At 46.1% G+C, this 25,439-nt stretch overlaps 1 protein-coding gene and 1 pseudogene across 1 annotated transcript in view; both read right to left on the bottom strand.

Moving 5' to 3' along the window:
* STYXL2 (serine/threonine/tyrosine interacting like 2) overlaps nt 1–21,497 on the bottom strand; it is a 34,654-nt gene extending 13,157 nt beyond the window's left edge. The window contains exons 1-3 of the mRNA XM_060133991.1: nt 21,364–21,497; nt 20,639–20,764; nt 1,427–1,521 (exon numbers count right to left, since the gene is read on the bottom strand). Coding sequence (XP_059989974.1) covers nt 1,427–1,521; nt 20,639–20,748 — 205 coding nt within the window. The 5' untranslated portion in view covers nt 20,749–20,764; nt 21,364–21,497. The remainder of the gene's footprint in view (nt 1–1,426; nt 1,522–20,638; nt 20,765–21,363) is intronic.
* LOC132515862 (dnaJ homolog subfamily C member 14-like) lies at nt 13,472–15,533 on the bottom strand (annotated as a pseudogene).
* Nucleotides 21,498–25,439: the final 3,942 nt, after the last annotated feature.

The following is a 25,439-nucleotide window of genomic DNA, read 5'->3' on the forward strand; positions in this document are numbered from 1 at the left end:
GAGTAGGGCAATGTTTTGAAGTATCACTTGGTACATTTTCCTTTTTTCTGTAATTTATTCTTTTTTTCTTCCCCCACCATCCTTCAGCCACTCGGACTAATGAAACTTAGGCTTAATGCCTAGAAAGGCTTAGGGTTAAAAAAAAAGGGCATTGCTCAGCTTCAGGTCACAGTATAAATGCTGAAAGTCCCTAGCATCCCATAGACCTGAAAGTGAAGCTTTCAGAGAGAGGACATGGTTTTCTCACAACCCCTAAACCTGGACTTTTACTTATCAAGAGCCAAAGCCTGGAGAGTTGTCCAGAGAGTGAAGCACAACGCAAGGGTGTTGCAAGATGGAAGGTTAGGGAAATTCCCAACACACAGGAGGGAAAAAGAACTTCCAGAGTTAGGGTGGTGCTGGGAGCAATTTAGAAAGAACTAGACTGGGATCAAGACACCTTGGCCTGACTTGGAGCAAGGTAACAGTGACCCCAGGTAGGGTGATAAAAGAAAACAGAAAAAAGTAGTTACTTGAGGAGATGGGGCCTCCTAGGGTTCCCAGATCAACAAGCAACATCTGTAAAATATCTCACTGCTCAGGAGATCCAGATGTCCTCAGGGACCCTGGTGGGGACACAAAGGGCCTAGGGACTAAGCAAGACCTGGGGCTACATGGAGGAGTAGCATGTTTGGTTCTCATCACTAGGGAAGTGATCACCGCCACCAGCTGTGGATGTCAGATTAAGCCCAAAGGCCAGGTGGGCCCTGTGTAATTAACAGGACTGCCTTATCTCACCCCACCCATCCGGAGTGAGAGAGACACCAAGTGCAAAGGGAGGAGGAGAAAGGAGAGGAACGAAACTGTGAAAGATTATTTGCCCAACATTGATTAGGAAAAAAAAAAATCCATCCAATTGGAATGAGTATCCTTGAATGAAATGTAGTACGTTTTCTGCTCTAAATATTTTTGTGTAAATATTAACATCTTTTGCCACCCCACCTTTCCTTACCTCCTCCCCACTCATATTTCAGTTTAACAACCATCTTTAAGCACTAGTGGAAATGCAGGTTTAAATCTAGACATCCCTCTGAACAGAACTCTCTGGATGCCATTTCTTAGGCTCTCAGGTCTGCACCTCTGGCATAAGCCATCGCAGGGCCCCTGAGGTTAACTGAAAAACCGAATGAGGGGCCCTAGGGGCAGATTGGAGCTGCCTCCCAGTCTGTTGCCTAGAGAACTGTGCACACTGAGGCATAATAATTTCCACTTCTGTCCCATGAATGTTGATGAGGAGGGCTTGGAGGAACTGCCTTCTTTGGGTCCGCTCCTCTTAATGTGATGGGAAGCGTGTGAGAAGCACATTGACACCTTCCAACGGCCCCCCTCCGAGAGTCTCCAGATGACCCTTGGACTCTCCCTCCTCCCACCCATCCGATGGCATCACCTTCATTGATGATCTGTTTAGCTGCAACAGCTGAGGAGAGGTGAATGGGCTCCATGAAAATGCTTTCTGTTTCTGCATCTGAGACCATTGAGTACCTAAAAGAGGAGGATATTCACGTGAGATGACTCTGGGCAGCATCTGAATGGGAGGCAATCTTTTCAGATAAGAACCTAGGTCTGATTATAGCCACGAGTGGAAAACAATGAGATAAAGGGAATGCCTTCCTAAGTTTAGGGAACCTAAGAATGCAGAGCACTGGGTATGCTATGGCTTAGTCGCCTAGTTATTTTTAGACCAGAGTTGTAACCTTGATGTTTAATGACGTGGTAGCCTGGGTTGTGGAGGGAAGAGATTGGGGAGAACTCACGCTGATGTGGCTTCACTTTCTTTGTGTGTTCCTACCCTTGGATGTACTGCTGCTCCCTTTTCTTTTCTTGTCCTGCTCCTCTGTTATCAATACTGTAGGATGTCCCTAACTGGGCTTCCAGCAGGGTCCTGCTGGATTGGTGGACTGGGTAGGCTGCCACCATTCCTTCCATGCCCCGTATCTTCTCCCTGCTTAAAGGGCATGGGCTGATGATGATGAAGGGCTGACACAGCACCGAGGGAAACATAAAGATGCGCTCAACTGCACAGTCCTGATTTTGAACACAAGAACTCCAGGATCAGCCTAAGCCCAGGGATGCAATAGAGTAATTTAGGTAAATGTCAATTTCCCGGAAAGAATTCAGCAGAGGTGTCCAAAGGGATCTTTGAGGATCATGGTGAATCAAGGGCAAAACCAAGGGTTAGGACCATACTACAGTGGTGGGTGCCCTCCTCCCCAGTGGGTTCTCCTCTTTTCCAGGGGTTGTGGTGAGCTTTGGGTCTTTTTTGCTTAGTCTTTCCTTTATGTCCAGAGAGGATTAAAAAAAGGCGAGAGGACTTAATGGATACTTTTTTTTTTCTCCAAACAATTCCATCATGCCCCATTCGTTTTATAGTCAAAACTTCCCTGCACCTCATCCCCTAGCAATCACTGATCTGTTTTCTTTCCCTATAGTATGGCCTTTTCCAGAAGGTTAAATAAATGAAATAATACAGTAGTCTTTTGGATCTGGCTTATTTCACTTAGCAAAATGCATCTAAGAGTCATCTCTTCTATTGCATGTTCTTATTGCTGAATAATATTTCATAATTATAAAATAATAAAATATAAAATTATAAATATAATCATAATTTTATAAATTTATAATCATTTTATTAATAGATTATTATTTAATAAATTAAATAATAATTTTATATTTTATAATAAAATATAAAATTATAAATATAATCATAATTTTATAAATTTATAATCATTTTATTAATAGATTATTATTTAATAAATTAAATAATAATTTTATATTTTATAATAATAAAATATAAAATTATACAATAATAATTTGTTCCTTCTTATTGCTGAATAATATTTCATTTCTTAGGCAGCTCACGCTATTGCTGCCATCATTGTCACATTGCCTTGAGTCAAGATTGTGTATTCCAGAGGAAAACATGACACACACACTGCTGATTTGGTAGCAGTTTGGATGCTGGTTTTCTTCCTCAATCTGCCTGAAACCATTTACTTTTCAGAGTCCTCAAACAGCTGCTGTAGCCTTCTGTCCAGATTTTATAAGGGCAATCCATGCGAGAGTCAAGGTGGAGGGTGTGTTTGCCATCTTACCCAGAACTAGAAACTTGTCCATTATCGTTTTGCTTTTAAAAGTCGTAAGTCAATGTGTTTCCTGACCCTTGTAATTGACCTATTTTATCTCTGTGGAAACCTGTAGGATCTTCTTTGGTTTGCAGTGTTTAGAAATTTCCCAGTGATGTTCCTTGGTCTGTGTTCTTCCACTGTGTTGGGTATGGATACCATTTTTTTTCTTATAAATTTATTTATTTTATTTATTTTTGGCTGCGTTGGATCTTCGTTGCCGCACGCGGGCTTTCTCCAGTTGCGGCGGGCAGAGGCTGCTCTTCGTTGTGGTGCGCGGGCTTCTCATTGCGGTGGCTTCTCTTGTTGCAGAGCACGGGCTCTAGGCGCACGGGCTTCAGTAGTTGTGGCTCACGGGCTTAGCTGCTCCGCGGCATGTGGGATCTTCCCGGACCAGGGCTCAAATCCATGTCCCCTGCATTGACAGGTGGATGCTTAACCACTGTGCCACCAGGGAAGTCCAGGATACCATTTTTTTAAAAGGTTTTTTTTTATGTGGACCATTTTTAAAGTCTTTATTGAATTTGTCACAATATTACTTCTGTTTTATGTTCTGGCTTTTTGGCCACAAGGCATGTGGGGTCTTAGCGCCCCGACTACGGATCAAACCCACATCCCCTGCATTGGAAGGCAAAGTCTTAACCACTGGACCGCCAGGGAAATCCCTGGATACGATTTTTGAGTGCCCTTTATAAATTTAATCCTGACAAAACTCCCATAAAGGAGGTATTATTATTCCTGCTTTAAGGTGAGGAAACTGTGGCTCAGAGAGGTTAACGAAATTGCCTGAGGCAGTAAATAAGTGGCAGGGCTAAGTTGCAAAAATAGAGCAGTGCTGTCTGAGTCCAGTCTTCTCTCCACACAATACACTGATACCATTTCGATTGGAAAGGGGAGGTGAGTTGGTTGGTGGAAGAAACCCCAGCTGGATCCCCAGGCCCAACATAGACTTTAACAGAAAAGTACTTAAAGAATACTTGTTGGAAGCATAGATGGGTGGATGGATGGATTGGGTTGAGTTGAGTTGAGTCCAGCTGAACTGAATGGAGCTGACTTGGAATTCGATAAGTTTAGTTGAATTGATTAGCAGAAAAATTCCCTTGTAGTAGGCATCCACATCAGATTTGCCCCTTGGGAAAATGATGTGATCAGAGCCAGCAAGGCTATGAAAAAAGAAATGTCTTTGACAGAAAAAAGGAGTAGCCTATGACTCTAACCAGGACGTGGCTAGACCTGCCCAGGCAGGTCAGCACAATGTTGTATCATCATTGGTAGTTCCTGAGGGATTTCCAAGAGCAGTTGTGTCAGATCATTCCCGATCTAGCCCAAGTACTCCTTGTGACCAGAAGATGCATTTTCAAAAGCATGACCGGGGAGTGAGGGTGAATTAAGGGTGAGGTTTGTGAGATAATATCCTTGGATACTAAAACTAGAGAGCTTTTTAGAGGTCTGGTTGCTTGGTAAAGGTAATAAAGAATAGAACACCTGGTTGGGGTGTACACAAGTTCTATAAAGGTACAGCTTAGGTAGTCTTATTTATCCCTGTACCTCCAGCATATGGAAGGTGAGTAACCAGGCAGGTTTTGATGACTGAGTGAAATGTGAGTGGACAGATGGGTATATGGATGAACAGATAGATGGCTGGATGAATGGACAGAATTCTAGGTACCAGGCAATGTGTCCACATATCACCTTGGGGATCAAACTTGATGGTCTCCAAGGCCCTGCAGTCTCTGGCCCCTTTCTACTCTCCAGCCTCAGCTTGCACTGGCTTCCCTCGGGCTCACTCCTTTCCAGTATACTGGTCTTCTTCGGCTTCCCATCCCCACCAAGTTTCCTTTTGCCCAGGCACTTTGCAGAAGTCCATTTCCGCTGCCTGGATGGTCAGTCCTCCTCTGCCTCACCGATCATTCAGATCTTAGTTCAATCATCATTTCTTTAGGGAAGTCTTCCCTGATCTCCACCTCTCATTGCACCATACACCTTTCCTTTTTTTTTTTTTTTTTGTGGTACGCGGGCCTCTCACTGCTGTGGCCTCTCCCGTTGCGCAGCACAGGCTCCGGACGCACAGGCTCAGCGTCCATGGCTCACGGGCCCAGCCGCTCCGCGGCATGTGGGATCTTCCCGGACCGGGGCACGAACCCGCGTTCCCTGCATCGGCAGGCGGACTCCCAACCACTGCGCCACCAGGAAAGCCCCATACACCTTTCCTTTATGGCACTTCTATTCGATGTAACTTTACATTTGTTTATGAAATAATTTGATAAATTCTGTTTCCTATGCAAGACTATACCCTCTATGAGACAGAGACCACACCTTCTTTATTAGACTCATTAAACCACATCTGTGGCAAAATAGTCTTAGGACTTTTAGGGTATTTTGTGAGCTGTTGGGTTCCCAGAACCTAGCTTAATGTCTGTTTAATAGATACGTTCTGATTCACTGACTGAATTTGTCCTCAGTACAGTACCACATTTAAGGGAATGTGGCAGGTACACTAATTACAACACAACAGTATTTATCAAGTATTTGCTACTGGTTCATCATCTTACCAGGCTGCCAGTAGCAAACCCAGGAGCAAATCCAGGGTCCTGGCTATGTTCTGTCCATGCTCACTCTCTGCCCTTCTGAGGCAAAGATGTATACAATCTCGGAGGCCTATATTGGCAATTAGGAATTTTTTCTTATGGTAGCCCCACATCTTTGACACTCCTCGAATAGTAGTCTATGTCCATTTCCCTTGAATCTGAGTGGTCTCTGTGACTGCTCTCACACAACAGAATATGATGGGAGTGACACAGCCAGTGTCTGAACCTGAGCCTTAAGGGCAGCTCCCTGCTTCTGGCTCTCAGTGCTCTCTTCAGAAGCCCTAAGCTGCCATATTAGAAGTCAGACGACACCAACCACCCAAGGCCACCAAGCTGGAAAGGCTGTTGGTCAACACTCCCTGCCAAGCTCCCAGCCAACAGTCAGCCATGCGGGTGAGCCTCTTAGAGTGTCATCCTTCACCCCTTGGGCCCCTCCAGCTGACACTACGTGAAACACAGACAAGCTGCCCCGTCCTGTCCAAATTCCTACCTATAAAAAGGGGAGCAAAATAAAATTATAGTCTTAAGTCATTACGTTTTGGGGTCATTTGTTACGCAGCAGTAGATGACAGCAGCAACACTATTCCAAGTGAATTCTGAGCAAATGCTAAGGCACTCTTCTCCCTGATAGTAATACAGAACCTAGTAAATAATCAGTGACAGACCTCAATTTGTTGCAATTGGGAGGTAACAACAAAATAATACCAATATGAATGTAAGTCCCGACAATAGTGTCGGGATAGTGTCAGACCCTGGGCATATTCTGGGCCCAGGATTCAGGGCAGTCTCGGCTTTAAAATATCAACATTTCATAACACTAGAGTCAGAGCCTGAAATTTTATATAAATGTGAGCCACACTTCCATTTCAACAATATTTATTAAGGGAGTTTTATTCTTTGATTTATTAATAATTAATATTATTTATACTGTCATTAATAAAAATAATTATTTTGTTTCTTAAGGGTCATTTAAAAATGAGGTTTGGCAGGGGGAATCAAAACAAAACCCTGAAAGGGTAATTAACCAAGAACTCTCATGTAACTATGGGGATGATAAGGGCTTCCTCCTGGCATGGCCCCTCACTTCTCGCAGAGGTCAGTTTTCTTTGTTCCTCTGCAGGCCTCCAGGGCTCTCCCCTGGAGGAAGTTACAGGCACAGACTGAAGAGAGATACAGAAGTCCTCACCTGTCAGGTGTACGTACATAAAGACCCGAGCCAGAAGTCAGCAGATGGTGTCCCCTGGGGTCCCCACCTGGTTCTGTCTTTCTGTGAGCCTTTGATCCTGCCATTTTCCCCAGACAGCATCGACCTCAGATTGTGTGGATTTGGTTTCACATGACAAATACCGGGAACTGATAACCTGTCCTGAATATACCTAAACTCTGAGGCTGTAAGTTTGATAGGGGAGAATATGAAATTAAAATCTGAAAATAAAAATGGTGGGGAAACATCCTTCCTCCTTGTTGGTGGTAAAGACTGAACCCCAGCTCATGGGTCAGTGGATCTGAGAAGTCATATTTGAAGACCACCCAGTACACTTTTGAGAAGTTGGAGGTTTTCATTCTTTTTTTTTTTTTTTGCGGTACGCGGGCCTCTCATTGTTGTGGCCTCTCCCGTTGCGGAGCACAGGCTCCGGACGCGCAGGCTCAGCGGCCATGGCTCACGGGCCCAGCCGCTCCGCGGCATGTGGGATCTTCCCGGACCGGGGCACGAACCCGCGTTCCCTGAATCGGCAGGCGGACTCCCAACCACTGTGCCACCAGGGAAGCCCGAGAAGTTGGAGGTTTTAAGATTGAGAAAAGAGGGTGGGTTAAGATCATATGCCCTCCGCAATCCCACACTGCATCTGTTTTGGCTGCTGATGCAAAAATGCGAGCAACAGTAAACTCAGCTCAGCATCCTCCAGTGTTGAAGGTAGGATGTAAATTCTGAGCGCTTTTATGAGTTAACCTGTTATGAGAGGAGGAGATGTAAACCTGATAGTCCTAAGACTGTTTTGCCAGAGACATGGTTTACTGAGTCTAATACAGAAGGTGTGGGGATAGGACCTGAAAGGACCCGAGTGGACAGCAATGTCCCAGCGGCATTGAGAAGCTGCTCTTGTTTTCCACCGAGAAGCAGGATTGCAGAGAAAGAGAGGAGGCAGGAGAGTAAGATCTGGACAAGTGGGCCTGTTTATATTTGCAAGGTCAGTGAGACAGTGGCCCTAGAGGTTTTGATTTATGACCGTGTCTGTGCTTCCACCCGCATGCCTGAGACGGCGTGTGATGACACACCGTGATTGGAAAGCAGAAAGGACTGGCTGTTCAAAAAGACCGGCAGGGAAAGAAAGGCTCTAGGATCGATATATACCTCATCATAGGATCATGAAGCAGCAGCTAAAAAGCCTTGAGGGTGAATTGAAGAGAAACAATAAAGCAGAGTTTGATGGACTTCCTAACCAAGAGCAGAGACGGGGGCAGCTTTCTTTAAACCTGTGTTTTTCAAAATTGCAGACTGTGACCCATTAGCGTATCATAAAATCAATGGGTCGCGCCTAGCATCTGGCAAAAAAAAAAAAAAAAAAAAAAAAATAGAATAGAGAATAGCACCATCATTGTAAAGATAGGTATAATTTTGTGAAACCTTTAAAAAATTTACACATACCTATACGCGTATGCTCTGAGTAAATGGTATGTCCCACTGTGAACTACCGTTGGCAAAGTTTGAAAGCCAGTTCTTTAAACCAGTTGCCAGGTGGTCAAGACCCAGAATGGAGTGGAATTGGGGTCCTTCAACCCAGCCCCCCTGACAGCCAATCACTTCCTTTCAATGAGTCCCTTGGAAATGAAATGGAGGCAGAGGCCCAGGAGGGGGTGTCTTTCTTGATGTGGCTTTTGCAAAAAAGGAACAGGTTTCTGAGCTTCAGTAAAAGTGACCACACAGGCAAAGTTCAGGCTCCAAGGAAGAAGTCAGTTAAGCAAATCGATTTTTAGCAAGCTGCTTCCAGCAGGCTCCATGAAAGAGCTAAGGCAGAAAAATTTTCACGGAAAAAGAAATATAAAAGAGAAAGGGTGTGTGGGAGGAGCCATTTTCCAAGGACATACAGTGAGGACACACAGACCTGACACTACATGCCCCCATCTCCTGCCCCACTGCCACCATCAGGCACGCAGACCTCGTGAGAAGAAAGGCAAGCAGAGCACAGCTAAGGATCTTTGCTGAAGGTGGAAGGGAAAATGCTCTCAAGAGAGGTGGCCTCCCCAGATCACCAAGGCGTTCTAAAACACTGCAGAGGCTTGAAAAGTTCAGATCTGAAGCCAGAGCAAGAAACGGATTTTTGACTTGGAAAAAATGAAAGGAAAACAGAAAAACATTCTTCACACCAGAAAAAGAGAAGATAAAGAAGTTTGATCCTTTATTTGGAGAGGAAGAGAAAACTGGTCGTAGCTGAGGAGGAACAGAAGAGGCAGAGGTAGGTTTCAGACCAGCTGCATGGGAGGGCTTGTGGGGCAGAGGCTTCCTATAAGGGAGGGAGGCCTGTCTGGAGGCTGGTTTGCATCACAAGCACACTGACACTTTAAGCTGTGCTCATCTGGGTTACTGGGGAGGTCTGATGGAGGTTAAGTGGCCCCACTGGATAGGGGGTTTTACACTTTAATGTTAACTCATGAATTACCTCGGGAAATTTGCCTCCTTGGGAGATGGATGAATCTCTAGCTGCAGGTGTTCCTCCAGAGAGAGTGACTCACAGCAGCTAGGTTTGAATTTAAGGTGTTTGAGGTCAGTGCCTAAGTCAGGCAAAAATGAAGACTTGACACCGCTATCCACTGTCTACACCCCTTTCTCAGGTCCTTAATTCACCCTAGGATGAGATTTACAGATGATGCTGGAAATGTTAAGACTCCCTGCCAGGACAGCAAACACACTTCATCCCCTGACTAACTCTGGTTGATTGGCAGTGGCTGTTTGTAGCACTGGGTGGACTTTTGCAAGGCCCTATCCTGGTTCCACGGAAAAGAATACAGTTATGTTGCTCCGGAGCTGGGTCTAAACTTGTAGTGATTGAATGGTGGCCCTGTCAAAGATATGTCTCCCAGAACCTGTGAATGCAAGCTTATTTGGAATAAGGATATTTCCAGATGTAATTAAGTCAAGGACATTGAGAAGAGATAATCGTGGATAGACCATAAATCCAGTGCCAAATGTGACTTCAGAAAGACACAAGAGGGAGGGAGACACAAGAGGGAGGAGATATGGGAACGTATGTATGTGTATGGCTGGTTCACTTTGTTACAAAGCAGAAGCTAACACACCATTGTAAAGCAATTATATTCCAATAAAGATGTTAAAAAAAAAAAAAGACACAAGAGGAAACAGAGAAGAGATGGCCACATGAAGACAGAGGCAGAGGTTGGTGTTACGCCGTCACAAGCCAAGAAACTCCCAGAGCCAACAGAAGCTGAGACACAAGGACAGAGTCTTCCCTGGAGCCTTTGGAGGGAGGGCGTCCCTGCCAACACCTGGATCTCAGACTTCTGGCCTCCAAAACTGCGAGAGAATATATTTCTATTGTTTTTAAGCCACTCAATTTGTGCTACTTTGCTACCGTAGCCCTAAGAAGCTAGAACTGAGAGTCTGCTGGTGGGATATTTGCTGACTCAGTGCATAATTCAATTTTAAAAAGGCTCAAGCCTTTAGCTAAAGAGATAAAACAAGAAGGATGGAATTTCAGGCACTTACTAAGTACAGGGAGGACTGTTCAGACTTGGGTAATGATCAATTGCTCAGAATACAGTATTTGCTTGTGGCAGAATTAGAGAAACATGATGTTTGAACTACAGTGTGTGGGACTCTGGTGAAATAAAAATTTCTTGATGAATTACCGAAAAAGAATCGTTGTCAAATATCTTTCTCTGGAAGGAAAAGGGGAGAGAGTCACCATTTATTAAATACCTACTATGCCTATATATATGTTATATTATAATAATGTATGTTATATTTTTATGTAATATATATTATAAATAATATGTTATCTTATATTGTTTTATTTCTACTACTGGGTAAAACTGGTATTCCAATTTTATGACTAACTTATGTAAGCTGTCATGGCTAGTAAGTGGGAGAGCAGAGCTGACCTTGATTTTGGCCTCAATTACACCATTTACATTCTCCCCACGTCACATCACCATACTGCCTCCTAGAAGAGAGTTTTATTTCTCTTTTCATACCTTTAAAAGACCCCACAGCTTTATTTGAGGTATAATTGTTATACATGCAGCACATAAAATATGCAGATTGGTAAGGTTTGACATAAGTATCCACCTGTGAAACTATCACCACCATCAAGATTGTGATAGCCATCCTCCCCCCAGAGTTGCCTCATGTCCCTTTGTGAGACCTCCCTCTACCCACTCCCTGCCTTGTACTCCTTAGTACAACCGCTGATCTGCTTTCTGTCACTACAGAGATTCATTTGCATTTTCTAGAATTTTCTGTAAATTGAATCATATGTACCCTTTTTTGTCTGACTGCTTTCATTGAGTGTAATTATTTTGAGATTCATCCATGTTGTTGTATGAATCAATAATTCATTCCTTTTTACGGCTGAATAATATTCCAGTGAGTAAATACACCACAGTATATTTATCCATTCACTTGTTGATGGACATTTGGGTTGTTTCAGGCTACTACAAATAAAGCTGCTATGAACATTCATGTACAAGCCTATGGACATAGGCTTTCATTTCTCTTGGGTAAATACCTAGGAGTAGAATGACTGAATCATATAGACATAGGTGTGTGTTTAGGGAGCTGTATGTTTAACTATTAAAGAAACTAACAGTTTATAAAATGGTTGTACGATTTTACATTCCCACCAGCAGTGGGATTGTTCCAAGTACTCCACATTCTCACTAATGTTTGATATGGTCAGTCTTTTTAATTTTACATATTCTAATAAGTATGTATGTAATAGTACCTCAAGGTGGTTTTCATTTGAGTTTCCCTAATGACAAAGACTTTTGAGCATCTTTTCATGTGTTTATTTGCCTTCCATGTATCTCCTTTGGTGAAGTATCTGTTCAAATCTTTTGTCCATTTTTTTTTTTTTTTTTTTTTTTTTTCAGTACGCAGGCCTCTCACTGTTGTGGCCTCTCCCGTTGCGGAGCACAGGCTCCGGACGTGCAGGCTCAGCGGCCATGGCTCTCGGGCCCAGCCGCTCCACGGCATGTGGGATCCTCCCGGACTGGGGCACGAACCCGCGTCCCCTGCATCGGCAGGCGGACTCTCAACCACTGCGCCACCAGGGAAATCCCGAGATTTTTTTTTTGAATGTATATTTTGGATACGAATTCTTTATCAGATATGTGATTTGCGATTTTTTTTCTCCCAGCCTGTGGGTTATCTTTTCATTTTTTTTTTTTTTTTTTTTTTGCGATACGCGAGCCTCTCACTGCTGTGGCCTCTCCCGTCGCGGAGCACAGGCTCCGGACGCGTAGGCCCAGCGACCACGGCTCACGGGCCCAGCCGCTCCGCGGCATGTGGGATCTTCCCGGACCGGGGCACGAACCGGTGTCCCCTGCATTGGCAGGCGGACTCCCAACCACTGCGCCACCGGGGAAGCCCTATCTTTTCATTTTTAAAGATACTGTAGACTCAATCATCTGGGCTGGCTTAAGCCTGGTTCTGTGTAATGCAGTGGGATTGATTGGATGATGACTCAAAAGTCAATGCAACTGTTTATACCTCAGATTTTATGATGATAATTGCAGGAAGGGATAGTCCATGAAGTGTTACTGTGTGTTTGCCTTCCTTAAAAATTTCTGAAAAGGACTAGGCAATTTGGGATCAGCTTCTAAAAACAAGTTGCTAAGGAGTATACTGTACACAAACCGAGAAGGACATCAAAACCGATAGGATTCAGGAAGAGTCACTGGGAACCCAGAGAAAATTTGATCTGTATGTGGGACCATGCTTTTAGGGAGCTCAGCATGTAAGTGGGGCTTTCAGGTTGAGCCTGTTTTTGTCTAGGAAGGGGACTGGCAGCTGGAAGGGCTAAGGACTGAATGCTATTAGAAAGTCTCTATTAATAAATGCTTTCATTCTTTGGCAGGCTCACTTTACATGCAACTCTGACACCAGCAAAATTGGTCGTCCTGCAGTGACCCGCCTTCCACCTTCACAGCCGGCTCTCACTTGCCGAGTGCCCTCCCCAACCAATCATCTGAGCAGCTCAATCACATCGAAGTGATCGGCACTTAATAAAATGCCTATTCCCTAGGGCAGTATTCAAATCATATACCAGACTTTATTTATCTAGCCTACTGTTAATTGGACAGTTTATCATGTTGTTTAAACATTCTATATTCTTTTTTTTTTTTTAAGAGGGGGCAAAGTGTCATCTGCTGTAGAAGCAAAAGACAAGACAAAGGCATACAGACCCCAGGGAAATGCCCAGTTTCCACACTACTATGGGAGAGGTCCTCCAGCACAGGTCCTGGCCCTAGGTTCTTGGTTCTAGCCACCCCCTATTTCTCTGGTATTGTCAGAAGACAAGATTCAGTTCCCGGGTGCTGGTAGAAGAGAGAGAGAGGTTCCAGAGCTTCCTGTAAGTACTGAGTGAACAATCTGAGCTTAAAATTTTCTCTTTTTTAAATATTTCAAAATAAATCAAACTCCATCCTGTGCTGTACACAGCCCTTTCGACTCCCTGACATTGATTTGAGGAAACAGAAGGAGTGTCAGCGCTGGAAGGGCCTCGTCACTTTCTCCCGCCATTTCGGTTTGGCTTCTCCCTTGGGTACCGTGCTGTTGGGCTTGGAGGCTGCAGTGGCCCCAGAGCCCGGCTGAGGAGCTGCAAAGAAGTTCCCTTTGGACATCTGGCCTGGGAGTACTTGAAAGATCCAGCTCAAGAAATCCTGAAGGTCAGCAGGAGGGGCATCTGGGGTAGCTCCCTGCCTCCCACTGGTGCCTGGCATCCGTGAACCAAATGAGATGTGATAGGGGACTCTGCGGGTATCTGGGGAGATTCCCACACGCTGGCATCCAGCCCACTCTGTGATGTCATACACATTTCCATCCATCAGGGCAAAGTAGGTGATCTTGAGGCCCAACATGCCCCAAAGCCTCCTTCCTCAGCAGGATGCAGCCTGTTACACTCAGCACCGTATCTGGCGCTCTCAGGTTCCTGGTCCATTTCAAACTCCTATGCTCTCCCTGGCAACGGCTGCACATCATAGTATTCATTGCTTCTTTGAGGTCATCCTGAAGCTTGGACAGAAACTCATTCACTGACTGGCTCAGCTCATTCTCTGCCATTCGCCTCATCTCATATTCCTTCCGTCTTTCAGGGTTGCTGACAATGTCCCAAGCTGCCCGCAGAACCTTGACGGCCTCCTCAGCCCGGGGATGATTATTTTTGTCAGGATGAACCATCACTGCCGGCTGCCTATAGGCCTTCTTCAGTTCAACATCTGATGCTGTGGCTTCAACCCGCAACACATGAAAAGGGTTTAGCTCATCCTCAGGAAGCCCAGCCATGGTCCACAGTCGAGCCACTTCCTCTTCAGGCTGGCAGTAGCGACCACTAGCTACAGGTGTATTCTCCTGCCTATTGGTCCTCTGCTTGACCCAAGGCAACTCCAGCCAACCCCACTGACCTATTCTTACCAGCTGCTGTCACGGCCTGCTATCTCTCAGTAGAATCAGGCTCCACTGCCAGCTGGGAGAAGCCAGCCAAGAGAAGAGGCTTTACCCCTCCAGCCTAACTGGTCACTCGGTCCTACCAGAAACCGCCAGCCCAACTGTAGACAGCCCAACAAAAGGGCCAAAGCACCCAGTAGCCTAAGAAAATGGGTGAATAGCGCTGCCCCATAGGAAAACCCTTGGCTCAGAAACTGGAACATCACCTGGGCCCCACCCCTCAGCCGCCCTGCCCAGACTCCCACCCAGACCAAAATAGGTCCAGATCACTGCCTTTCAGCTGCCTGCATGCATAGATGAGATGGCCACAAGTTCCCACGTACTCCCCACTAATACCAGCAGTTCGATCGGCCACCAGAAGCCTGCCTGTCCAAGCTGACGCAGTTCCTCTGCCCCCCACAATTCCAGTCCTCTGCGCTTATCTGTCCGACTCCATTTCCAGCCCAGCTGATGTCGACCAGGGGATCTGGGATCGCTGTGTCCACCCTCCCGAGTATCCTCCTTGGCTGGAACGCGGTGCCGTTGTCTCCGGGCTGCAGGTTTCTTTCCACTGGGCACACGTGAAAAATCACTGGGAAACTTAAGAGTTTCCTCTTCCAACTCTTCGTCTTCCCCCAAAGCTGGAGAGGTACAACGCTGGCAAAAGTTGCTAGAAGAGCTATCTCCTCCCTCAGAGTAAGGCCCTTCAGGGGTTCCAGGGGTTCCCTGGCAGTTACAAGCAGGTGGAATGGAAAGAAAAGAAGGGTTCCCATCCTCCTGGTACCCAGCCTCATTCTCTCTTGAGAGTTCCTGGTCCACTCCTGACTCTTCTGAAGATGCCGCACTCTGATCAGGGTCCTCTCCATCCCTAGGGGGTCCTGGACCCCTTGGAGGGCCACGGCTTGGATCTGACCAGTGGGCTGGATTTGGGAGCTGTGTGTACTTAGGACTAGAGTGCGCTGTGAGGCAGCGGGTACCATTAGGGACAGGCCCAGCCGAGTCCCTGAGTCCTGAGAATGCAAGTATTTCAGGGTCCACAGAGGGTCCTAAAGTCCTGAGGGAGACACCACCACCGTGGTGGGCTCCACACAACCCTCCTTCTCCGGGGTGCTTCTGGGCCATGACCCCAGGGCTTCCTGAGGATTTTAGGTCACAGCTATCATGGTAAGCTCTGATGCCAAAGAGCAGGGGCGGCTACAAGAGCAGCTCCCCCGGCTCCGCCTCCCGTTCACTCTCTCTAAACATTCTATATTCTTAATGACTGTTAGCTGCTAAAACATTCTAGTATTAGTACTTCTCTTCTGGTGCACATATGTACTTACTTCTGTTAGGTATGTATCAGGAGTGAGCCTGCTGGGTCATAGGACGAGGATGTGTTTAGATACTATGAAATAGTTTTCCAAATGGTTATACTAATTTACACTCTTACCATCAATGAACAGGAGAGTCCTGATTGTTTCACATCCTCGTTAATGTTTGCTCTCGTTGGTCTTTAAATTTTAGGCAGTCTGACGCGTATGGAGTAATATTGAACTGTGGTAAATAGCATTAGTATCAAATAATAGTATAGTATCAAATTAAATAGTATTTAATTTGAATTTCTGCTATCCATATATTTCAATATATCCCATCCAACTTTCTCTCTTTAGAGTGTCACCTTGATACTTCTCCAATAGAGTGGTGGAGCGGCCTATGCTGCCTCCTTTTGGACTTTTGTGGTCCTTCATGTGACTTCTAAAGCTAGGTCATGAAAATCAATGCACTTCCGTCCTTCTCTCTTGGATGCAAACTCTTGGAATTTCTACTGTATATTTTTGTTTTTAGTGATTTCTAGCTTAATTCTGCAAAGGTCAGAAAACACTTTTTGTATGATTTCAAGCATTAAAAATTTGTTGATATATGTATGGCCCAGCGCATGATCTTTTTGGTAAAAATTCCAAGTACACGTGATAAGAATCTATATCCTGCAGTTGCTGGGTACATGTTCTATAAATGCCAATTAGGTTAATTTTGTTTATTGTTTTGTTTACATATCTTATATTCTTGATGATTTTTTTTTTTTTTTTGCCTCATTTTATCAGTTGCTGAGGTTATGTTTTTAAAAACGTACATTTGGGCTTCCCTGGTGGCGCAGTGGTTGAGAGTCCGCCTGCCGATGCAGGGAACACGGGTTCGTGGCCCGGTCTGGGAAGATCCCACATGCTGCGGAGCGGCTGGGCCCGTGAGCCATGGCCGCTGAGCCTGCACATCCGGAGCCTGTGCTCCGCAATGGGAGAGGCCACAACAGTGAGAGGCCCGCGTACCGCAAAAAAATAAATAAATGTACATTTGACTAAGATTGTGAATTCTAATTTTTTCTTCAGTTCTGTCAATTTTTTGCTTTACGTATTTTGAGGCTACTTTATCAGATCGTAGAAATTTTAAATGAATATATCTATTATATGGTGAATTGAACCTTAAGTTATTAGGAAACATCCTTCTTTGTCCCCAGTAGTGCTTACCCTAAAGTTTTCTTTGTCTTATATCAATAAATCACTTCACTGGCTTGCTTTCCTTTAGCGTTTGAGATTATGGCGGCTGATACTTTCCAAAGTTGGCCACAATGGATCCCATCCCATGTGCTCTCTTTACTCTGTGACCTTGATACTCCTTCAGTGGAATGGTGGAGACTATGTTGCCTCCTTTTGAACCTTTGTGGTCCTTCATGTGACTTCTGAGGCTGGATCATGAAAATCAATGCACTTCTGTCCTGTTTTCTTGGAATTTAGCTCCCAGGCTCTGAGAAAGCCCACACTGGCCCACGCGGAGAGTTCATATGGAAGGACCATGTTAGGTGTTCAGGCCAATTGCCTAGCTGAGGTCCTGACGCGAAGTGCCAAATATATGAGGATACCTCTATGACACCGGTCCCCAGCTGCTGAGTCACCCCCAGTCTCCAAGTCTTTCCAGCTGAGGCCCCAGACATCTTGAAGCAAACAAGCCACAGTACTGTGCCTTGTCCAGGTTCCAGACTGTGAACATAATACAATGGTTGTTTTATGCCACTAAGTTTTGAAGTTATGAGTAATAGTAACCAGAACAGTGTAGTATAAGTTTTCTATCCTTTGTTAACTTTTGTACATCTTTATTTTTAAGGTGTATCTCTTGTAAAAAGTGTGTAGGCTTGTAAAAAAAATTGTCTGACAATTTTTTTCTTTTAATTGCAATATTAAGTCTATTTATGCCTTATGTAATTACTTATATATTTAGGTTTAAATCTTCCAACCTTCTATTTTCTTCTTATCTGTTATTCTTTTTCTATATTATTTTTTTCTCTCCTCTCTTGACGTCTTTTGGATTGATTATATATTGTATTATTGCATCCTCCCCTCATTAGCTGGTTGGCTGTACATTCTAAATAACTTTTAACAATTATACTAGAAATTACAAATGCATCCTGAACTTCCCTCTCAAATGTAAAGGTTCGGATAATCTCTCAAGATAGCTGTCATTAAACTGAGAGTGAAACATGTAGACAAGAAAGCAAAGAAATAAATTAGGACTGAAGATGATATTTATGGGAAAGAACTATGGGTGTGGTTTCTGGCACATGGAGTTGTCCGGTCTCTGTAGATCAGAAACCAATTAAGTTTTTGAAGAGATCACATTTTCCAAGAAACCATGAGACTTAAAAGGCCTTAAAAAAAAAAAAAAAAAAAAAAAAAAAAGGCCTTTGGGTGGTATAAACCTTAAAACAGCCCTTGGACCCCCAAGTTTCCATAAGCAGGACAAGTCTGTAAAAGCTATACAGCCTTCAAGGAAGACACCCTCTCCAACCTCCCTTCAGATGTGGCTGTGGAGAATAACAGACAAGGAAAAAGCCTCAGGGGATGAAGCTGGAAGCCCCAGAGAACAGCAGACAAAGGAATTCCACCCCAAGGGCCACATCAAAGTCACAGCTAGGAGGTCTCCCCACTTCTGGGGCAAAGACACTCAACAGCCTCATTAATTATATGGGCCGATGGCTGCTGTATCTCCCACTCCTCCTTTGATCCTATGGGAGTTTTGTTTTTGTTTGTTTCTTTGCAGTCATCCTGGTCAGACCAAGAGGAGCTGCATTCAGCCCTGTGAGGGAGGAGGCATACCCTCCAGAGAACCTAGCCTTTGAACTTTGCAGAAGTTGGTAAATGGGATTTGGGGCTGTCTCCCTGGGGAGGCAATAAGCGTGCTCTATGAGTGGGATTAAAGGAAACACGAATATTAACTGCCTAAAAGGGTTACTGGGGCTGCGACTGCTGTGTGTTAACAAACCCACTTCTTTTCCCTGGGCTCAGGGACCTCATTTCCCGTCCTCCCTTACAAGAAAGCATGGCCTTGCTGAGGTCCAGCCAATGGAATACGAGCGGAAGCAAAATGGCCGTTTTCAGGCCTGGCCCATAAAATCCTCCCGAGAGATTTTTCGTGCACTTCCCCATTTTGTCTTGGTGCTGACGAACACAGTGACTTTAGAAGTCGGGCCTTAAAATGGAGGATCTATAAGATAGAAGGAGCCTCAGTTCCTGAATCACTGCTCGGGTACCTGTTCTGAAATGTATTTGAGTGAGAAAGAAATGTCCATTTGCTATTACAGCTGGCGTTACCGTAACTACTACACGAAGCCATCGCCTACCCTGACTGACCGCACACTACCTCTGCCTTGTCTGGGAGTGTAGAAAGGGAAGGGCTACATTTTAAATCTCTCAATCCGGGGCTTCCCTGGTGGCGCAGTGGTTGAGAGTCCACCTGCCGATGCAGGGGACACAGGTTCGTGCCCCGGTCCGGGAAGATCCCACATGCCGCGGAGCGGCTGGGCCCGTGAGCCATGGCCGCTGAGCCTGCGCGTCCGGAGCCTGTGCTCCGCAACGGGAGAGGCCACAACAGTCAGAGGCCCGCCTACCAAAAGGAAAAGAAAAAAAAAAAAAGTTTAAATCTCTCAATCCTAACAGTTTTTCTAAGTAGAACATAAGGCTCAATTTTAAAGTAAAAGTCCCCAAGCTCCATTTGGACAAAGTGCCTTGGCCCCTGGGTGATGAGCAGCCTTTGCTCCCATTTCACTCCAAAGGGGAAGCCTGTTTGTGTCCTGAGAAACAGGAGCCAGCAAGACCCCAGGAGACATGAGGAAAAGGAAAGTCAAGCAGAATCAGAGCTACTCTGATGTAACCTTACGTTGAGATATTCTGAGTCTTTGCTTCTCTTTTTCTAGGTAAGGAGGCACAGACTCAAGAATTAAAGTGGTTCTTCACATAAATTTGGTGACAGAGCTAAGATTGGAAGTCAGATCCCCTACTATTATTTATGGCAGAAGAAAAAGGATAGGCACATACACTACTGCTTTCACAGGCAATTAAGCATTTCTTTGATGCCTTGGGATTTTTCTTAAAATTTTACACAAATTTTTCATTCTACGTCATCATATATCCTCAATGATTTTATGTAAAAGAAACTTTAAAATTACTTGTCACAGAATAAAAAAGACCCTCCAGGAAGATGCATGTGGTCATCTACCTCTGGGCACACTGCCACTTACCCCCAGGCATGCACAAATCCCAGTTTGAAAGACACAGCTTGATCACAGATACAAAATTATCTTAGTACTACGATCTGATGTCTTAGGGTCCTCGTCCTGTCCTGATGCATTCTCTTATCTATGATCTATGGTCTACCCTTCCCTGCTGGTCCAGTGGTTAAGACTCCGTGCATGGGTTCGATCCCTGGTTGGGGAACTAAGGACCCACATGCCGCAAACAAACAAACAAAAAACAGAAAAAATAAAGCAACTATGATCTGTGGTCTACCATCCCCATTTCCAACCTCAGTTCTAGGAACTCAAGCACTATCGTCCAGGGAGAACTGCCAGACTCCTACTCATCCTTTGAGGTTCAAATCCAGCATCACCTCCTCCAGGAAGCCTCCTATGACAATTCCAAGCCCAGGTGCTCCTTTCCCTGCCCGCCCCCACTCACCCCCACCCCACCACTAGACCCTAGGCATGCTAATCCTAGCACTTACCATGCCATGTTGCAGTGTGTTTGTGTGCATGTTTGCTTCCTCCAGAAAGTATGACACATAAAAAGTACTCAACAATGTTTGCTGAATGAGTGAATTTAAGGTGGTGGCTGCAGGCTCCCTGGGGCCCACTTGTCATCATGCTCCCTAGCCCACTCCCGCCATGGTTGGAGGGGTGCAGAACTCAGCAAGTGCACACTTACTGGCTGGGGGAGGGGCTCCGGAGGTACCGAGCCTGCACGGCTCTCATATTGGCTTCGTCCTCTTCACTTGGGACTACCTGCTCCTCTTCCGGGTCCCCACTTGTTGCCATGACAGCCTGTCAGCCCCTGTAGGTTTGGCATGAAAAGGGCAGTTAGAAAACCTGATTCTGGAGGTTTTGTTGGGGGAAAGGGTGTGTCAGTGATGTCACCTCAGTGGAACTAGGAATGGGAAAGTCACCACATGTTAATAGCCTGGTGGGGAGATCACCCGTGAGGAAAACCCAGTCAGACTTGATCCAACTACTGTTATCAGGACACCAAGATGCACACCCCGGCCGTGTAAACAGCCCACCTTGGAGTCGCAAGATTTAAGAAGTGACAACTTGGCTCCTTCCACAGATGCCAGCAAGAAAGCAGTGAGGCGAACCAGAAATTTGCCTCCCTCTCTCCCTCTCTCTCTCTCATACACACACACACACACACACACACACACACACACATCTTTTGTCTTTACCGGGAAGATGCCTTCTTCAGCGTCTCTAACCAAGGCCACAGGAGCCACTACCTTTGGCTCAGGCGCCGTCCCACAGCCTATTAAGGAATACGAGATCCCCCAGGACCCGGTCCCAGGCATGGCTGGGCCCTGACACTCAGGGCAGAGCTGCCGCCCCTTTGTTTGTAAGTCCTGGGCTCACAGGACAAAATGAAGGGAGAAGCACACTCACCGCTGATCTGCCTGTATCTCCGCACCAAGGGGCAGCCACCCAAAGGCTGAGGGACCCAGACGAAATGGCCCGAAGCTCCGACCAGTGAGAGGGACCGACCTCCCCTCTCCCGTGTTCCTTCTCTGAGGGGCAGGACAGCTGTTCACAGGAAACCCTAGCCAGCTTCTAAATTTAGCGTCTGGTCCCACAGCCTGGCAGATCTCTGGGAGGAAGGAATGCAGGCTCAGGACCCAGACCCGAAAGCAGGCCCCACTTAACTCTTTCCCTCCTGCCTGATTTTCTGGACACTGACATGAGCAGCAGAGTCGGGAGAGGTTCATTCTTCGTAGACAGAGAGGCCTAAAGAAAAAGTTTGATTTGGGCTCTCTCTCCATGCCTTCCAGCCTGGGGCCGCTCTTCAAAATGCTCCCTGAAGATAATCTAAAGCCAAAGATCTAGGCGAATACATTAAATTGTACTTTAACCCCATGTCAGCACAGAAGGGGTTGGAAAAAAAAATACCAGATATATGGAATGGGGAGGGTCCTCTGATAGATGTTGGGAGAGCAGCATGGTGAGATTAAAGGGTAGTCATTTCTTGTGACCAGGGCTCCATTTCTTTGGACAGAGATGACTCTGGATACTGAACCGGACAGCTGTGCTCCCCTTCCACAACCCCTGCCCCACATTCACCTCCCATGGTGATGGTCAATTGGCAACCCTGGGTGATATAAACTTTCCATAAGCTTCTCAAACTTCAAATGTGCTCATAACCCACCCTACTCCACTACACCAATTCCCACCATCATTCCGATCAAAGCAAAGTCCAATAACCCAATAGTTCACTCCCTCACCCCGCACATTCTCTAATGACCCCATTCCTCCATCCATCCATTCAGCCATTTGTCTACCCATTCACAAGTATCCACGGATATCTATTTGCATCAGGCTCTATACTTGATCAAAGTTAGTAAGACACACAATTACAGGCTTAAAATGGTGCTTCTTCCCAGCCAGGTGGAATAATGCTTGGCACGATAACAATTGGCTGAATAAATGAATGAGCTCACAGTTTATTAGGAGGGATGAGACACAGACCAAAAATAACTCAGGCAGAAGGCAGAATGTAGTTAGTTAGTATCCCAAGAGAGATCCAGGGTGCTGTGAGAGTTCAAAGGAGGGAGAGAGCCCTTTTGGCTGAAGAAGTCAGGAAAGGCTTCATGAAAGAACAGATAATATATGAGCTGACCTTTAAACCACATGTTGGATTACAACAGCAGATATGGTGGGGGGAAGGAATTCCAGAGGGGTTGGCATGGAAAAAGTTTTGGGGTAGCAAAACTTAGTTTCATATAGTGGTTAGAGCTTTGAAGAAAGAAAACAGGGTTGTGCGCAGAAACTTGGCAAAGCTGGGATGGGGGCTCCTTTGGGTAGAGTGGTCCAGGAAGGCATCTCTGAGGAGGCACGTGGCATCACCAATGGCCAAACCCCTGTCCTGGGTGTCACATAGGGCCTCAGTGAGTGTCTGTTGAAGAGTGGAAGAATGACCACAACTGAGTAACCATGGGAGTTCAATTCACCTCCAGCCTTCAAGGTTCCATGAAGATGAAAGGTGGTATGAGAAAGAGGTGAGATGAAGGAGGGAGGGATGGAGAGTGGATGGGAATGGGGCAGGGGACTGAAGGGTGGCATCAGTCAGGGCGAGGCTTAAGATGACAGACCCTCAGGATAGGGAAGAAGAAGGTGGGTGGGAGGTGGGGGAAAGATGGAGAGCCAGCACACCTAAGAGAGGCAGCAGATAAAGAGGGGACCACATAGGAGGAGAGAGGACAGAGGGCTTCTGTCTGCTTTATACCCTTTAAACCCTTACTCACCACCCCGGAACTCACAGAGGGTGACATCTGGGTCCCTAGCCTGGTGGACTAGAAATCAGAAAACCACTTCTTAGCTATGTGACCTTGGAGAACCCATTTAACTTCTTTGAGACTTAGAAGCCTGTTTGTAAAATAGAGAATCATAATACTCATTTTGTTCTGATCACCCAGGTCTAAGGTGGAACCCCTTCCACTGCCTCAATTTCATTATCTATGTCATTTCCCAGGTAATGCTCCCCATAGCACTGGCACTCTTTTTTTTTTTTTTTTTTTTTTTTGCGGTACGCGGGCCTCTCACTGTTGTGGCCTCTCCCGTCGCGGAGCACAGGCTCCAGACGCGCAGGCTCAGCGGCCATGGCTCACGGGCCCAGCCGCTCCGCGGCATGTGGGATCCTCCCGGACCGGGGCACAAACCCGTGTCCCCTGCATCGGCAGGCGGACTCTCAACCACTGCGCCACCAGGGAAGCCCCTGGCAGTCTTTAAGTAGGGTGACCAGCCATCCCAGTTTGCCTGGGATGGAGACATTCCTGGGACATAGGACCTTCTGTTTTAAAACTGGGAGAGTTCCAAGCAAACTGAGACAAACTGGTCACTGTATTTCTGACTATCTTGGTTGCTTGTATACTATCTTCCTCCCTGACCAGATTAATAGTTCTCTGGGGGGTAGAGATTTCCAGTCTTCCTCATGACTGTGTCTCTAGCGTGGTGGTGAGGTAGACCAGAAGGGAAGTAGATTAACAGATCGTATTATGCCTTGAAGTATTTCAGCAATTGTGACTAACACCCTTTTTTTATTGGCTTTGAAACCCTTCCTCTGAGATCATTTCCCTTCATATTACGAGGCGGCAACTTCCTGTCTCTTATAGGTGAAGCCCACGTGATAGTGAGAAGCTCAGGACTTTGCCCACCTGCTAGATGGAGAGAAGGCAGGAGAGGTAACTGAGAAGGTGGAGAACGTTCCTTTGGGGGCCTTTGGTGAAGTGGGTGGAGCAGTCCACTCCCACAGGTGAGCTCACCTGTCGGTCCAGCCGAGGGGTGGGCCATGGGGGCCAGGAAGGGAGAAACCACAGGGATCGAAGTCCGGACTGGGCCAGAGGCTGTCGTAGCTTTAACCAGTCAGCCCAGACTGGTTAAAGTCAGGGGCCCACCAGCGCCAGGCTGGACTCGGGGCAGAGAGGACGCAAGACCATGGAGGGGAAGATGCAGCCCGTGCTGTGGGTGCTCTGTGCAGGTGAGTAGTGCCCAGGGGTGGGCGAGACAGGGGCTGAATGCTGAGGGTCTCCCAGAGTTCCCCCAGGGAGGGCCTCCAATGACACAGTTGTATTCCTGCTGGGCAGAATGACACGTCTGTCGTTCAAAAAGCAGGTTCCAGGCCAGCGCCCAGAATCAGAATGTTTTTTATTCTCATATTAGTAAATAAAATTTCAGCCCATTTCTGGAATTCATAATACTCTCAAAACGATATTTTCTGATCCCAGATCAGATCATCAGATCAGACATAAGATCTGACAATTGGGACAAAAATATTTAAAATCAAGGTTGTCCCAGAAAAGCCAGGATGTGTGGATCCAGGATTTGTGTTCACTACCTGAGATTTTAATCATTGCCTTAAAACCAGAGAAAGAGGCAATGGTAAGAGTGATAACATCTGTTATCACATATAGGAAAACTGAGGCAGAGAAAGGCTGCCACTTACCCAATATCATCTACAGAGCAAGAGAAGACTCAAACCCTTCGAAAAACAGCCAGTTAGAAATAGAACGACCCTTTCCAAAGGCCAAAGCCCTTTAGCTCTCTTGATACTCTGGTCATTGAAAACTCAAAACATGGGGAAACCCCATGGAAACCCCACAAAATAAAAACCAGACATTCGCTGATATAATGGTAGACTCCAAATCAAGTGCTAAATGGCAAAGTCATTGTGTGAGGACCCACGGAGTGCTAAGGGTTAGGATGGAGGTCTTGGCGTTAGAGTCCTGGGCACCGACAGGAAGTAGAATGAGCAAGGAAGTTGAGAGATGGGGGTTGGGGGGATTTTAGGAGTATCTTTTTTTTTTTTTTTTCTTTGCGGTACGCAGGCCTCTCACTGCTGTGGCCTCTCCCGTCGCGGAGCACAGGCTCCGGACGCGCAGGCTCAGCGGCCATGGCTCACGGGTCCAGCCGCTCCGCGGCATGTGGGATCTTCCCGGACCGGGGCACGAACCCATGTCCCCTGCATCGGC

This window comes from Lagenorhynchus albirostris, chromosome 2, assembly GCF_949774975.1.
Source record: "Lagenorhynchus albirostris chromosome 2, mLagAlb1.1, whole genome shotgun sequence".
Lineage (NCBI taxonomy): Eukaryota > Metazoa > Chordata > Mammalia > Artiodactyla > Delphinidae > Lagenorhynchus > Lagenorhynchus albirostris.